General features: G+C 41.6%; 1 protein-coding gene across 2 annotated transcripts in view; it reads left to right on the top strand.

The window, feature by feature from the left end:
• The window catches only part of CDH11 (cadherin 11), a 142,470-nt gene extending 136,519 nt beyond the window's left edge, over positions 1-5,951 (top strand). For both annotated transcript variants that reach the window (XM_082439486.1, XM_082439487.1), the window contains 2 exons: positions 2,005-2,256; positions 4,627-5,951. In XM_082439486.1, the coding sequence (XP_082295612.1) occupies positions 2,005-2,256; positions 4,627-5,123 (749 nt within the window). In that variant the 3' untranslated portion in view covers positions 5,124-5,951. The remainder of the gene's footprint in view (positions 1-2,004; positions 2,257-4,626) is intronic.
• Positions 5,952-14,462: the final 8,511 nt, after the last annotated feature.

Genomic DNA, 14,462 nt, shown 5'->3' with positions numbered 1-14,462 from the left:
AATTATGTAGATATGTAATTTTTTTGTATTTGTTAAGCATACAACAATGTTATAGCCTAGAAGAGGAAAGCACGGTCAGGAAACTGAATGTTAACATTCTATTTGACCAGCTTATTTTTATTTTTTCATGATTTTTCATAGTATATATAATTTTCCTCCAGTGGTAAGAGCAATATATGCCAATCACACAAACTTCAGAAAATACAGAAATGAGGGCTAGCTGTTCTGCCCTGTTTTTATTGAGAGATTGGCAGCAAAGGGCAGAGGCTCCATCATTAATAAGTCTTCCCAAAAGCCAGCAGGTACACCCACCTTACCTTCAGCAGTACTCAGAATATCTGCTCAGTCCTAAATGAGACTGAAGCTGCCATTTGTATATATTTTTTATCTCACAGAGAATATATTACATTTCCTTTAACCTAAAATATATGAATTCAATTTTTAGATTCTAAGATAATTTTTCCTACCACAAGAGCTAATTCATGGTCCTATCAATCCATTCAAAGCATGCTGGCTATTGGGCCATCATGTTGGTCACAACATTCTTATTGCTATAAATTACTGATTCCTAACTCACACAAAAAAATGTGTGCCATATTGAGGATGTGTGTGTGTGTGTGTGTGTGTGTGTGTAATTTGATGGAGTATATTCAAAACTTCCACAGTTTTATAATAGTGATGTTTTCCAAACGCAGAGCATATGGCCTGGAAAAATTCTTTTTGGCTGGTACAGATATGCAGAAAACATGATGAGGAAGCATTTGGGGGAATAGGTTACAAACGATTGGGAAATACATGAAAACCAACATCTGGAACTTGGGTGAAACTTTTCCCAGAACAAGGTTACGACATTTGTTCAACAAATATTTATTGAATGTCTGCTGTGTGTCCAGCACTGGAGAGACTGAGATGAATCAGATAAAAGCCCCTACTCTCTAGAAGTTCACAGTCTAGGAGAGACCCAAGTAGTTATGCCACCAAATAATGACAGAAGAGTGGGAGGCTGATTTCTGTAGGAACGTACAGTGGGATGGGTCACAAAGGAGAAGAGGGGAGAGGTCTAGAAAGGGCTCCCAGAAAGTGACTTTTGGATTCAGTTTTGAGGCTTGAGAAGCTCACTTGTCATGATCAAAGGAACGGCTTTGGGGGGCATTAAAGCAGAGGGTCAAAGCCAAGGCGTACAAAGAGTGTAGTGTGCTGGGGAACAGACATGAGTTCTGCACAGCAGGCTGAACTGGGGCGTGTGGGAAGGGGCGGGCATGAGCCTGGAAGGCAAGGTAAAATCTAGATCAGGGGACTATCTGGTGATCCACCGCGCAGATGTGGGCTGTGTTTTGTGAGCAGCAGAGAAAACGTCATCTTTTTAAGCAGGAGTGACATGTTTAACTGGGTGGCTGAATTTCAGAGAAACTGTAAACCTGCTGCTGGGTTTATAAAATATTTCCACTTTAAAGATGATATTTTCCTTTAGGGCTTATAGGTGGGTTCATAGTTTGGGCAAGATTTGAGGGTGGATTAGAAATCTCTCAAAAAACTAACAAAAACTGGCCAAAGGCTTGTCATGAAGTAGGGAAAGTGCAAACATGAAAAAGAAGGGTTTTGTGTGTTTTTTCTCACACTCGCCTATATATTTAATTTTATCGTACATTAACATAGAGTGTGTGATTGAAGCCCATACTCTCTTGTATTTGAGGAAAGGGACAACACCCAAACAGAAAATGGTGTGGTTACCCGGCCACTGAAGGCATTTATATCGACGAAATAAAAAAGAGCTGATTTCTGCGTTTCGTTTCGAGATGGGACAAAACTCAGGGATCCTTGTCATGCCAAATGACTGCAGCTTCTATAGATGTCTAGATTAAAGAACAAGTGGGGAGGATTCTGGTTGTAGCCTTCGTGGTGAGAAGAGCACATTCAGATCAGCCAAGCTGAATGCAAAAATGTGAAGTCTGTGATTCCATGGTATTGCTCTGCGAGTACACCTTGTCTCCCCTCTTCCAACAGACAACACCGCAGGGGTGTATGCCCGGCGCGGAGGGTTCAGTCGGCAGAAGCAGGATTTGTACCTCCTGCCCATCGTGATCAGTGATGGCGGAATCCCTCCCATGAGTAGCACCAACACCCTCACCATCAAGGTCTGTGGGTGTGATGTGAACGGGGCACTGCTGTCCTGCAACGCAGAGGCCTACATCCTGAACGCCGGCCTGAGCACCGGGGCGCTGATCGCCATCCTTGCCTGCATCGTCATTCTCCTGGGTAAGGGACCTCCCAGGTCACCTGTAGGAAGGGCCTTTCAACCAGATGCCCACCCTTGAAACACATATATTTCTCAAGTTACCGGGAATTGTGCTATATACCGTGGAGGCAATTTGAGACAAAAAAGAGGTGGTGCCTGCTTGCTAGTGTATTTTAGGGTACGGCGGGGGAACAGGCAACTTGACAAGCCTTAGAGCCGAGTTGGGGGTGGTTGTGATGACCAAATGCCGGGCATCACAGGGCTGCGTAGCAGAAGACATCTGGGGGCATCAGCAGGGGACGGGGTTGGACATCAGAGATTTTGCAGGAGAGGAATTTAGGCAGAGCCCTAGTATATGAACAATGGTGTGCCTTACAAGAGGAATGAGAAGAGTTAGCGGTAGAAAGAATAATCGTGATGTCAAAGACGGTCTAGGAAGGACTCAAGGACCTGGATGAAGACTGGCCTGGCTGAAGCTGGATCTGGGCTCCTCCTCTAGATGTCATATGTAATATCTGGGTGCATGCGTCAGCTCATGGGGACCCCAGAGCAGCTTTTCCTGCACTTGCCTGCTGAGTTAGGTGCCCCTCTTCTGCACACGGTCCCATCTGTGGTTTACTCTGTAATAGCAGGAATGTGCTGATGCAGGTAACATCTACCAGTGCCGGGCCTCAGGAAGATTAGATCAGTTGTCCCAAAGTCTCAGAACTCGTGTATGACAAAAAAATCAGGATTCAAATCTAAGTATGTCTGACATCAAATTTATACTTGTTCCATGATGGTTAGTTCTTCACTGAATGAATTAATGTGTCCCTGATACATAGGGAAGAGCCAGCAAGTTTAGTTCAACCAATAGTTAATGAGTATTTTCTGGGTACCAGGCCCTGTGTTCAGCCCTGGGGGATAAAGAGAAGAATCATACAAGATCTCAGTGATCAAAAAGTTCATAGTCTATTGAGGAAAATAGGCATGAGCAGATAAATTGCAGAGGCACATGGTGAGCACCATGATAGAGACACGAACCTAAGGCAGTGGGGGCACAAGAGGAGAAAGTACCTGACATTGACTGGGAAGGTCAGAGACAACTTCCTGGAGGATGTAATGTACTTATCAGATGCTGAAAGAGCTTTCCAGCTGGGGAAAGGGGCTGGGATGGATGGATAGTCCAAGCAGAGGGAGCAGAAAACAGAAAAGCTCTGAGAAGTTCATAATCTAGTGGTGGAGGCAGATGTGTGAACAGTGTGACACGTGTCACCGTGATGGCCAGGTGGGTACATAGAGTGGATACCAATAGCCCTGTCTGGTATCAGAATGGGATATCAGGAAGGATTTTTGTGATGAAAGATAAAGAGTCAGCCAAGCAAAGAAAGTGAAAAAGAGTGGTCCTGGTGAAGGTGCTGTTAAAGAAGGCACAGGGGAAAGACACTGCCTGGTGAGCACTGGAAGCCGTTCACAGTCTGGTCAAGTGCAGACCCTCATCCCTGCATCTCAGAGTGATGGTGGACCCAGAGGGGCTCTCAAGTCACTTGCCAAATTCAGCCACAAACATTTTCTTCAATCTTGCTGACTGTGCGGGCGAGTGTTCCAATGGAACATTGTGGAGAGGTGGGGGGGGGGGTTGATAGAGAATGAAACAGTGTCAGAGCTTTCCTTATAAGCAACTCTGCTTATTCATCCTAGATGACCTGAGTTAGTGGAATCCCCTCTCTCAGGGAAGAGACAGTTACAGTGGTTTTATCTGGAGTTTCAGCTGACGCTGTTTCCCTGTGTTCAGATAAATAGAGAAGATTTGTCATTTGTCTCTTAGGGACCTTTATAAACTACCCCTCTTCTATACAGTGGTGTGAAGAGAGTCTAGCCATGCTTATGATAAGATTTCTTATAAAGGTAGAGTAAAGGTCAATGCTGACCCCACCTCAGAACTCTGGGCAGGGGCTCAGCACCTCCTGTAGAAAGTTAGGACCTCAAGTCTCTGAATGTCCTCATTTGTAAACTTTGGAGAGGCAGCTGTCTTCCTTTGCAAAAAGAAACAGGCATAACCCACTTTTAAGAGGCTGCAGACAGACATATTTAGAATCTTCCTAATTCTTCTGAAGATGACTTCCAAATAGTGTCGGATTCATTTGTAAAAACTCAAAATAGTTGCAACTTGCCAGTTTGTTTGGATATAATATTTTCCTGGAAGCATTTTGCAGATGAAGAGCCAGGTGGAGGGCAACTTTGCACATCTTTGGGGATTCCAGGTAAAGCTCTCATTTCATAGACTGGTCCCAGTTCTGAAGCATGTGTACACCATGCTTTAAGGTAAGCAGAGTTTCCCTGGGAAAAGAACCCAGAAGACTGGGCTTAACCTATGCTTCCTTTCTTTTTTTTTTTTTTTTTCCCTGTAGTCATCGTAGTGTTGTTTGTGACACTGAGAAGGCAAAAGAAAGAACCCCTCATTGTCTTCGAGGAAGAAGATGTCCGTGAGAACATCATTACCTATGATGATGAGGGGGGTGGGGAAGAAGACACAGAAGCCTTTGATATCGCCACCCTCCAGAACCCTGACGGTATCAATGGATTTATCCCTCGCAAAGACATAAAACCTGAATATCAGTACATGCCTCGACCTGGGCTCCGGCCAGCACCCAACAGTGTGGATGTGGATGACTTCATCAACACGAGAATACAGGAGGCGGATAATGACCCGACCGCCCCTCCTTATGACTCCATCCAAATCTATGGTTACGAAGGCAGGGGCTCCGTGGCGGGCTCCCTGAGCTCCTTAGAGTCGGCCACCACAGATTCAGACTTGGACTATGACTACCTACAGAACTGGGGACCTCGATTTAAGAAACTAGCGGACTTGTACGGTTCCAAAGACACGTTTGATGACGACTCTTAACAATAACGATACAAATTTGGCCTTAAGAACTGTGTCTGGTGTTCTGAAGAATCTAGAAGATATGTAAACAGGTATTTTTTTAAATCAAGGAAAGGCTCATTTAAAACAAGCAAAGTTTTAACAGAGAGGATACATTTAATAAAACTGCAAGGACATCAAAGTGGTAAATACTGTGAAGTACCTTTTCTCACAAAAAAGGCAAATATTGAAGTTTATCAACTTGGCTAGAGGAAAACCACTTGGCATACAAAATATTTAAGAGAAGGGGAAGTCTAACGGTGAACTCACAATGAAGGGAAATTGTTTATGTGTTATGAACATCTAAGTCTTTTTTTCTTCTTTTTTTAAAAAATTTGTCAAAGAAGCTTCCACAAAATTAGAAAGGACAACAGTTCTGAGCTGTAATTTCGCCTTAAACTATGGACACTCTATATGTAGTGCATTTTTAAACTTGAAATATATAATATTCAGCCAGCTTAAACCCATACAATGTATGTACAATACAATGTACAATTATGTCTCTTGAGTATCAATCTTGTTACTGCTGATTCTTGTAAATCTTCTTGCTTCTACTTTCATCTTAAACTAATACGTGCCAGATATAACTGTCTTGTTTCAGTGAGAGGCGCCCTATTTCTATGTCATTTTTAATGTATCTATTTGTACAATTTTAAAGTTCTTATTTTAGTATACATACAAATATCAGTATTCTGACATGTAAGAAATGTTACGGCATCACACTTATATTTTATGAACATTGTACTGTTGCTTTAATATGAGCTTCAATATAAGAAGCAACCTTTGAAATAAAAAAAGATTCTTTTTTAATTCTGGGTTTGATTCTTAACATTGAAAAAAATTATTTCTAATGACCCATTTATAATTCTAATTTAAGATATTTGTGATCTTTTAATAACTCTATTTATGATCTGTTGTAGTCTGCTCTTTTATTGTTTATTTAAAATCAAATATGTTTTACAAATGTTTTTTCAGACAAGATTCTGTAGCATTGTGTAAAGCTTTTTTGTACATTCTCGGTGTTAGCTTCCTGACTTCTCTTCACATGCATCTTCTTATAAAAGAAGGATACTAAAGATCTAGGTCAGTCTATGATTTTGCAATACTTGTTATATAATATGCCTTTATCTTGTGTATCAGTAATTTGATGGTTATGAGAAACGAGCCCATGAGGGAATGAAACTATCAGAACTCTGAAATTCAAGACGTAGATTTTATGCCCCATACCGAGCATTTGAGGGTTGCGGGGGTGAAGAGTCAAAAATATACATTTGCCACGTGTAGTTATCAGATCAGACCTCCAATGTTATTCTATTTTTCCTTACTGTGATCTTGCCAGGCTATCATAATGACTCTGCCAGTTGAAACTGCTTATTTTTCCTTTTATAATTTTAACTCCTCTTAAAACAATGTGGCATTCTAAAGTTTGATCAAAGAAAAAGCAATTCATTTCCAAACCTTGTTTTAAAATATGCTTTGGGCCATAAGCTCAGAATGAGGACAGGGACCATGGTGGCTTCTGAGGGTCAATGCCATTTGATCTGTGAGTATGCCTGCAGTCTCCTGCAGTCCCATCTTGCTGCCTGGGGGTTGGGACTTCTGTGAAGGACACTTCACCTGCTCCATAGGGCCAAAGGTCAAAACATAGCAATACTCGGGGAAAGAACATACAGGTTATGCTATGCTGTAAGTGCTTTTCCTCTTTCCCCTAGACAGAGGGCACACACTTTCTCTTGGATTGCAGATAATTTTTAGATTATCTTCTTTTTTTTTTTAACTTTATTGTGGGAGTTTGTTTCAAGCAATTTCTTGATATCCTGCTACATACTATTTTTATGACTCAGTCAAAATGCATACAAAGAGAAATGTTTTGATGAAGTGCTCACTTCCATATTCCTTTGCATTTAAATCAAATTGTCTGAACACTTCAACGGAATAAATTCTGTGGACAGTGTCACTTTGGAATCTTTCATTTCAGTGAAGGATTGCGCACTCTCAAGACTTCCATAATTGCAGGTTTTTTTCATTTTTTATATGGTTTTTGTAATCCAAAGAATATTTTGCTAGATTTGCACAGATCTCCAGTTTAATTTGAAGTGAAGAAATAACTCAAAAGGAAAAAATGAATAGCACTGGGGCTTCTCTGGTGGCGCAGTGACTAAGAATCTGCCTGCCAATGCAGGGGACAGGGGTTCGAGCCCTGGTTCGGGAAGATCCCACATGCCGCGGAGCAACTAAGCCCGTGAGCCACAATTACTGAAGCCTGCGTGCCTAGAGCCCGTGCTCTGCAACAAGAGAAGCCACCACAATGAGAAACCCGCACACCGCAAGTAAGAGTAGCCCCCCCTCGCCGCAACTAGAGAAAGCCTGCATGCAGTAACAAAGACCCAACGCAGCCAAAAATAAATTAATTAAAAAAAAAAAAAGAAAATGAATAGCACTTAAACAAATATACAGCTGTAAGTAAGCCTGTCTCCGTGGATGATCCTTTTTTCTAGGAATGTATTTGGATTGGATTTGACAACTACAGTTTCACATTTTTTATGTTTAATTTTTAAAAAAAAAAAGCTGTCTACTTTCAATAGTTAAAAATACTTGTTTTTCTTTTTTTTTTTTCCTTTTTATCTTCTCTTTTTTACTTTAAGCCTCTATTGTTTGTAGACCCCTCTTAGAAGCTTGGGAATAAAACGTCTTTCCCGACTAGTGGAGTCCTTTTTTCATTTGGAACATATTACCTTAAAAGCAATCTTAGTTTAAGTGGTCCTTCCTTATTTCAATATAAAGTAATCACTGCTTTATGACCTGGATTCAGCTAAAGAAAGGACTCTGCTTTGTTATTCTTGTCCTTCAGTAGTAGGTATTGTTTCAATCATCATTCATTCACTCCTTCATTCACTCATCAAAATCTTATTTTGTAGACCCTGTGCTAGTTTCTCAAGCTTGCAGAATGTCTTGTTTCCTGATGTGTTTCAGGCTTTCCAACCCTTTCCAAAATATCTATCCTTTTGCCTTGTAATCAGCTATTTACCTCTATGCCCACCCACCTCCCCAGACAATGCATCAGGCTATTTCCTCTCCTTCAGAGTTGAGGGAAGAAAATAAATAAAAGACCTAACAGGATACGGTGAGATGTTGACTGTGAATGGAGGGTACGCCAATCATGGCCTTTCTGGACAGATCTTGTGTTTAGCTAAGTTGCATTTTATATGCCACTGTTCCTGGCATGATGGAGAAAATAAGAGAGCAGATTATCTATATCTCTTGGAGAACTCATTAAAAAATACACATTCAAGTTGCCCAGAGAGTATATAACCCTGTGTATAGGGTGACACCTGGTCAACAGTATTTGAAATTGCTCCTGGGCAATTATGCAACATCCTTCACCTCTTTTTGAGAGCCTCTGTAGGACAATGGGGGGTGAGTTGGGATCTCTGAGCAGAAGAGTGGCCAAATCTAGCTGCCAGGCAGTGTGGAGGACAGATTAGGAGCATATAAACCTAGAGGCATGTCAGGAGGGTTATTATGAAAGTCAAAATGTGATAGAAGTATCCTAAAATAATTCAGTAAATTGGTGATGGAAAAGAGGCAAGGCTTTGCTGTTCCTGCACTGCCACCAGCCTGGTCTAACCCATCATCATCTCTGACCTGAAGGATGAACACAGCCTCTTAGCTGATCTCCTGCTCCCAACTTCTCCACAAAGAAGCCAGAGGGATATGAACTCCCAACTCAGACCACATGACTCCATAACTTAAACCTCTTCACTGGCTTCCCAAAGTCTTAAATATATATCAATTCCCTTACTTTATTGCTTTACATGATCAGCGCCCTGCAAATCTCTCCAACTTCATCTTACTCCATTCTCCTATCAGTGCACTGTGATCCAACCACCTTGGCCACCTTTTAGTTCCTTGTACAGACAAAATGTGCCCCCTCTTCCATCTAAAGCAGCTCACTCTCTGTTGGTTTCCTTTGTATCAATTACCACTCTGTAAACTTATTTTGCTTATTGGCTTTTCCTGTATCTGTGAGTCTGACCACCCCACCAGAATGCAAGCCCCAAGAGGGCAGGGATCTTGTCTTCTTGTATTCCCAGTTCTTTGCATTTTGTCTGAAACATATCAGTCAATACTTGAATGAGGGGCTTCCCTGGTGGTCTAGAGGTAAAGAATCCGCCTTCCAATGCAGGGGACCAGGTTCGATCCCTGGTCAGGGAACTAAGATCCCACACGCCACAGGGCAACTAAGCCCACACGCCACAACTATTGAGCTCGCGCGCCTCAACGAGAGAGCCCGCATGTCGCAAACTACAGAGCCCACATGCTCTGGAGCCTGCGTGCCACAACTGGAGAAAGAAAAGCTGCATGCTACAACTGGAGAGAAGCCCACGCGCCGCAACAAAAGATCCCGAGTGCCTCAACGAAGATACCCCATGCCGCAACTAAGACCCGGTGCAGCCAAAATAAATAAATATTTTTTTAAAATACTTGAATGAATGATGGTACACTGATAAGGCAGACTGATCAAGATTTGATGACTGATTAGAGAGTGCCAGTGAGATACTAAGCTTCCTTACTTGAGAAATTGAGTGGATTGTGCTCTTGGTATCTGGGATTGTAAATCCAAAAGGAAAAGTGGTTTAGGGGGAAAGAAGTTGAATTAAGTTTGGGTTGGACTTGTAAATTAGAGATGCTTGTGTGGCAGCTAGGTGGAACTAGGTGATCAGAAACATGGATTTGCCACTTAGCTCACTACAGAAGTAGGGCTGGGCATGTGGAGTAAGAGTCATCAGGTGGTGAAGTCTCAGGAGTGACTGTACTTCTAATTGGGTTTCACTGCTCTCTCCCAACTTTAAAGGAGTATTTTGACGGTAAAGTAAGTCCCTCTGGTGTTGAAGAGTAATGCTGACTTTAGTTTTATTAATAAGGATCATTAGTAAGCATAAACCTTATCCTTGTATGTCAAATGCTTTGAAAAATAAGAAGAGAGTATTAATTAATGCACTAATTCTTTTCGTCAATTAATGAGGCTTTTTTTGAGCCCGTAATGTGTGGGAGAACGTGTACTAGATATGACACTGATCTCATTCCTATGAGAAGACAAAGTATGTGCTACAATCCCCACCTTACTAGACCAGAGAGGCTAAGTGTCTCTCCAACACATACACAGGAGGTGATTGTCAAAGCTGGATGGGAATAGATCTCGTTTCTCCCACCTTGGTCAAGGGTTTTATCCTTTAAACTTGAAGAGCTAACAGCGATGACTGTTCCTCATAATCAGTGACTTAGCTCAAGCTTGGCAGTAAGAACTTGGGATGGACGCTCCTTCAAGCTGCCATTCACCACAGAGCTGGACAACAGGATCTAGTCACACCTCTGAATGCCCAGCCTGCCTTCCAAGTCCAAAGTGATACATGAGGCAGGACTGTGAATTCTTTTTGCTGGGGTTTGCAGTCTTTCTACAGTATGTTGCAAATCAAATATAAAAGAAACTGATTAGGCATGTCATAACTCTTTATAATATGTTTCACAGAGAAGTTTGATATTCCATCCTCTTCATTGCACTAAAATTGTGTGGGGGGAAAAATGTCAGTCTGGAGCCTTTGTCAGGCCCCAGTAGACTGGGAGTAAGAACTGAATTTTCATTTTGCAGTCTAACTCAGCTAATGATTTTTGTGATCAGAGGCTACTGTCTTCATAAAAGGGCCTTCTTCATTCAAGGTGTTTGAATACATTTTTACATGTGATTTTATAGCTCTTGCCACTTTAATCAGCTGATGGCCGGCACATGGTCATCTGTCACAGGCTCACAGAGGCAACACTAGTCTAAGGCTCAAACCTCATGGACCTCAAATCTTCAGCTCAAGAGTAAAAGCAATATACTACCCCTTGTTGGGTGTGGCATTCATTGCATCACTGTGTGTAAAGCCTGGCTCTAACACTTACTAGCTGTGTGACTTTGGCCAGGTAACTTGACCTCTCTGAACTTCATTTTCCACAAACATGCAATGCAAATAACATGGCCAGTGGTGGTAAAGAATAAATGAGCTCATGTTTCTAGAGCCACTAACAGTTCCTAGAACAGGGCAAACCCTTAAAATAAGGTAGCAATTATACTGTTAGCGTCAATATCCTTTTCCCAATCCCAGGTTGCAGAACAATGTAAGGGAAGAATTTCATTTTCTTATGCCTCCCTTTTCCTCTTCAAAATCAATTCACTCTATCATCTCTCTGTCCTGAGCCAACAATAGAACATAGCTTGGCACACCATAGTTTAGGACAGGTGGAGAACTGATTAAGTTTCCTACCAGCAAAAAAAAAAAAAAAATTTTTTTTTAAATAAGGCTAATTACCTGATGAATGAATTCACCTGTTTGACTACAATGGATAGCATGATATTGGCAAAGCGCCAGGTAAAATAGGTCTTAAACGTTCCATTAGAAGACAATAAATAAACTCACATGATTATGAATTATATTTAATTGGGTAGAAACTGTGTATCAAGTGATACATGGAATTTGGATGAGCTTGTCAAGAACTGCACAAACTGACATTTAATATGGGGAATTTCATATTCGATATATTTTTGCTCACTTGTTCCAAAAATGGAACTCCTTTTTAATAGACATAACTCTGAAAATATTTAGATTTGAAGACATATAATTTCATTAGCATACGTTTTTTTAAAATAACCATCCTGATGAGTTTAATTTAACCACAATTTTTACTTCATTTAGCACTCAGGAAATTGGAAATTATTTTATGCTACGGTAATTTTCTTCCTCTTTTTTTTTCCAAACATTAACTGGAATGTGAATGAAATAGTAGTGCTTGGAAACATAATTTTCAAATTATTCTCTTATAAATCAGTAAAGAGGTGATCAGTTTGATGATGGTGACCTAGCAAACTAGATCAGTGGGGGCACCCACCTTTTCTTTTTTTTCTCTTTGGATTCCTAGCACAAAATAGGTGCTGAGTAAATATTTGGGGCAGGAATATAGGGATGAATGGGTAAAGGAAAATAAATTCTTTATTTTATGGTCTAGGTATTATAGCATTTTAAAACTACTGGAAATGTATATGTGAGAATTCCTCTGGGTATCTTCCCTCACTCCCCGCCCCCATGTTTTGATAGTACCATTATAATGCTTTGGATTTAGATTTGTCATGACTGGATATTCACCCAACACATAGTCAGATCAAATTGGGCCTAGATGCATTGAGCAGATCAGTGAAGTGCCATCTGATAATCTATGTGACTTGCTAGCCCTGGAAAGCCCACTTAATGTCTGTGGGTCTCACTGACTTTATACCATGGAGATATGTAATCTCTGTCTGGCATTCCTCCAAGAACTCTAGGAAAGATGGACCTAGAATAGGAAAATAATTAAATGTATAATTGCTGCACAAATGAATGATTTTATTGTTGTTTTTGCTGTTATTTGGGCTGTTTCCTACAATAAACCAGATATTTCTAGCATCTGCAAGAGATAACTTCAGATCCAAAAGTGAAGACAAGGGAGACTGGGCTTCTCTTTTGAACACTTTGATCCAATAGCCTCAGGGCAGGCTTTAAACTGCTTCTAAGAGATGGCTATTTCATTTTGCCATGTAAGGACTGTGGCCCCAGGGGTTCTCCCAGACGCCTCTCAACTTTGCTGCAGATACTCAAGTCCCTTACATAAAATGGCATAGTATTTGCTTATAACCTAAGCACAACCTCCTGCCTACTTTAAATCATCTCCTGGGGGATTGGTTCAAGACGGTGGAGTAGAAGGACGTGCTCTCACTCCCTCTTGCGAGAACACCAGAATCACAACTAACTGCTGAACAATCATTGACAGGAAGACACTGGACCTCACCAAAAAAGATACCCCACATCCAAAGACAAAGGAGAAGCCACAATGAGATGGTAGGAGGGGCGCAATCACAATAAAATCAAATCCAATAACTGCTGGGTGGGTGACTCACAAACTAGAGAACACTTATACCACAGAAGTCCACTCACTGGAGTGAAGGTTCTGAGCCCCACGTCAGGCATCCCAACCTGGAGGTCTGGCAACGGGAGGAGGAATTCCTAGAGAATCAGACTTTGAAGGATAGCGGGATTTGATTGCAGGACTTCAACAGGACTGGGGGAAACAGAGACTCCACTCTTGGAGAGCGCACACAAAGTAGTGTGCACATCGGGACCCAGGGGAAGGAGCAGTGACCCCAGGGGAGACTGAACCAGACCTACCTGCTAGTGTTGGAGGGTCTCCTGCAGAAGCGGGGGGTGGTTCTGTCTCACCATGAGGACAAGGACACTGGCAGCAGAAGTTCTGGGAAGTACTCCTTGGCATGAGCCCTCTCAAAGTCCACCATTAGCCCCAGCAAAGAGTCCGGGTAGGCTCCAGTGTTGGGTTGCCTCAGGCCAAACAACCAATAGGGAAGGAACCCAGCCTCACCCATCAGCAGTCAAGCAGATTACAGTTTTACTGAGCTCTGCCCACCAGAGCAACAGCCAGCTCTACCCACCACCAGTCCCTGCCATCAGGAAACTTGCACAAGCCTCTTAGATAGCCTCACCTACAAGAGGGCAGCCAGCTGAAGCAAGAAGAACTACAATCCTGCAGCCTGTGGAACAAAAACCACATTCACAGAAAGACAAACAAGATGAAAAGGCAGATGGCTATGTACCAGATGAAGGAATAATATAAAACCCCAGAAAAACAACTAAATGAAGTGGAGATAGGCAACCTTCCACAAAAAGAACTCAGAATAATGATAATGAAGATGATCCAGGACCTCAGAAAAAGAATGAAGGCAAAGATCGAGAAGAGGCAAGAAATGTTTAACAAATACCTAGAAGAATTAAAGAACAAACTAACAGAGATGAACAATACAATAACTGAAATGAAAAATACACTAGTAGGAATCAATAGCACAATAACTGAGGCAAAAGAACGGATAAGTGACCTGGAAGACAGAATGGTGGAATTCACCGCTGCGGAACAGAATAAAGAAAAAAGAATGAAAAGAAATGAAGACAGTCTAAGAGACCTCTGGGACAACATTAAACACAACAACATTTGCATTATAGGGGTCCCAAAGGAGAAGAGAGAGAGAAAGGACCTGAGAAAATATTTGAAGAGATTATAGTGGAAAACTTCCCTAACATGGGAAAGGAAATAGCCACTCAATTACAGGAAGTGCAGCGAGTCCCAGGCAGGATAAACACAAGGAGAAACATGCCAAGACACATAGTAATCAAATTGGCAAAAATTAAAGACAAACAAAAATTATTGAAAGTAGCAAGGGAAAAACGACAAATAACCTTATTG

This window comes from Balaenoptera physalus, assembly GCF_965194825.1.
Source record: "Balaenoptera physalus genome assembly, chromosome: 19".
Lineage (NCBI taxonomy): Eukaryota > Metazoa > Chordata > Mammalia > Artiodactyla > Balaenopteridae > Balaenoptera > Balaenoptera physalus.
This window is presented reverse-complemented; position numbering and strand designations above follow the sequence as displayed.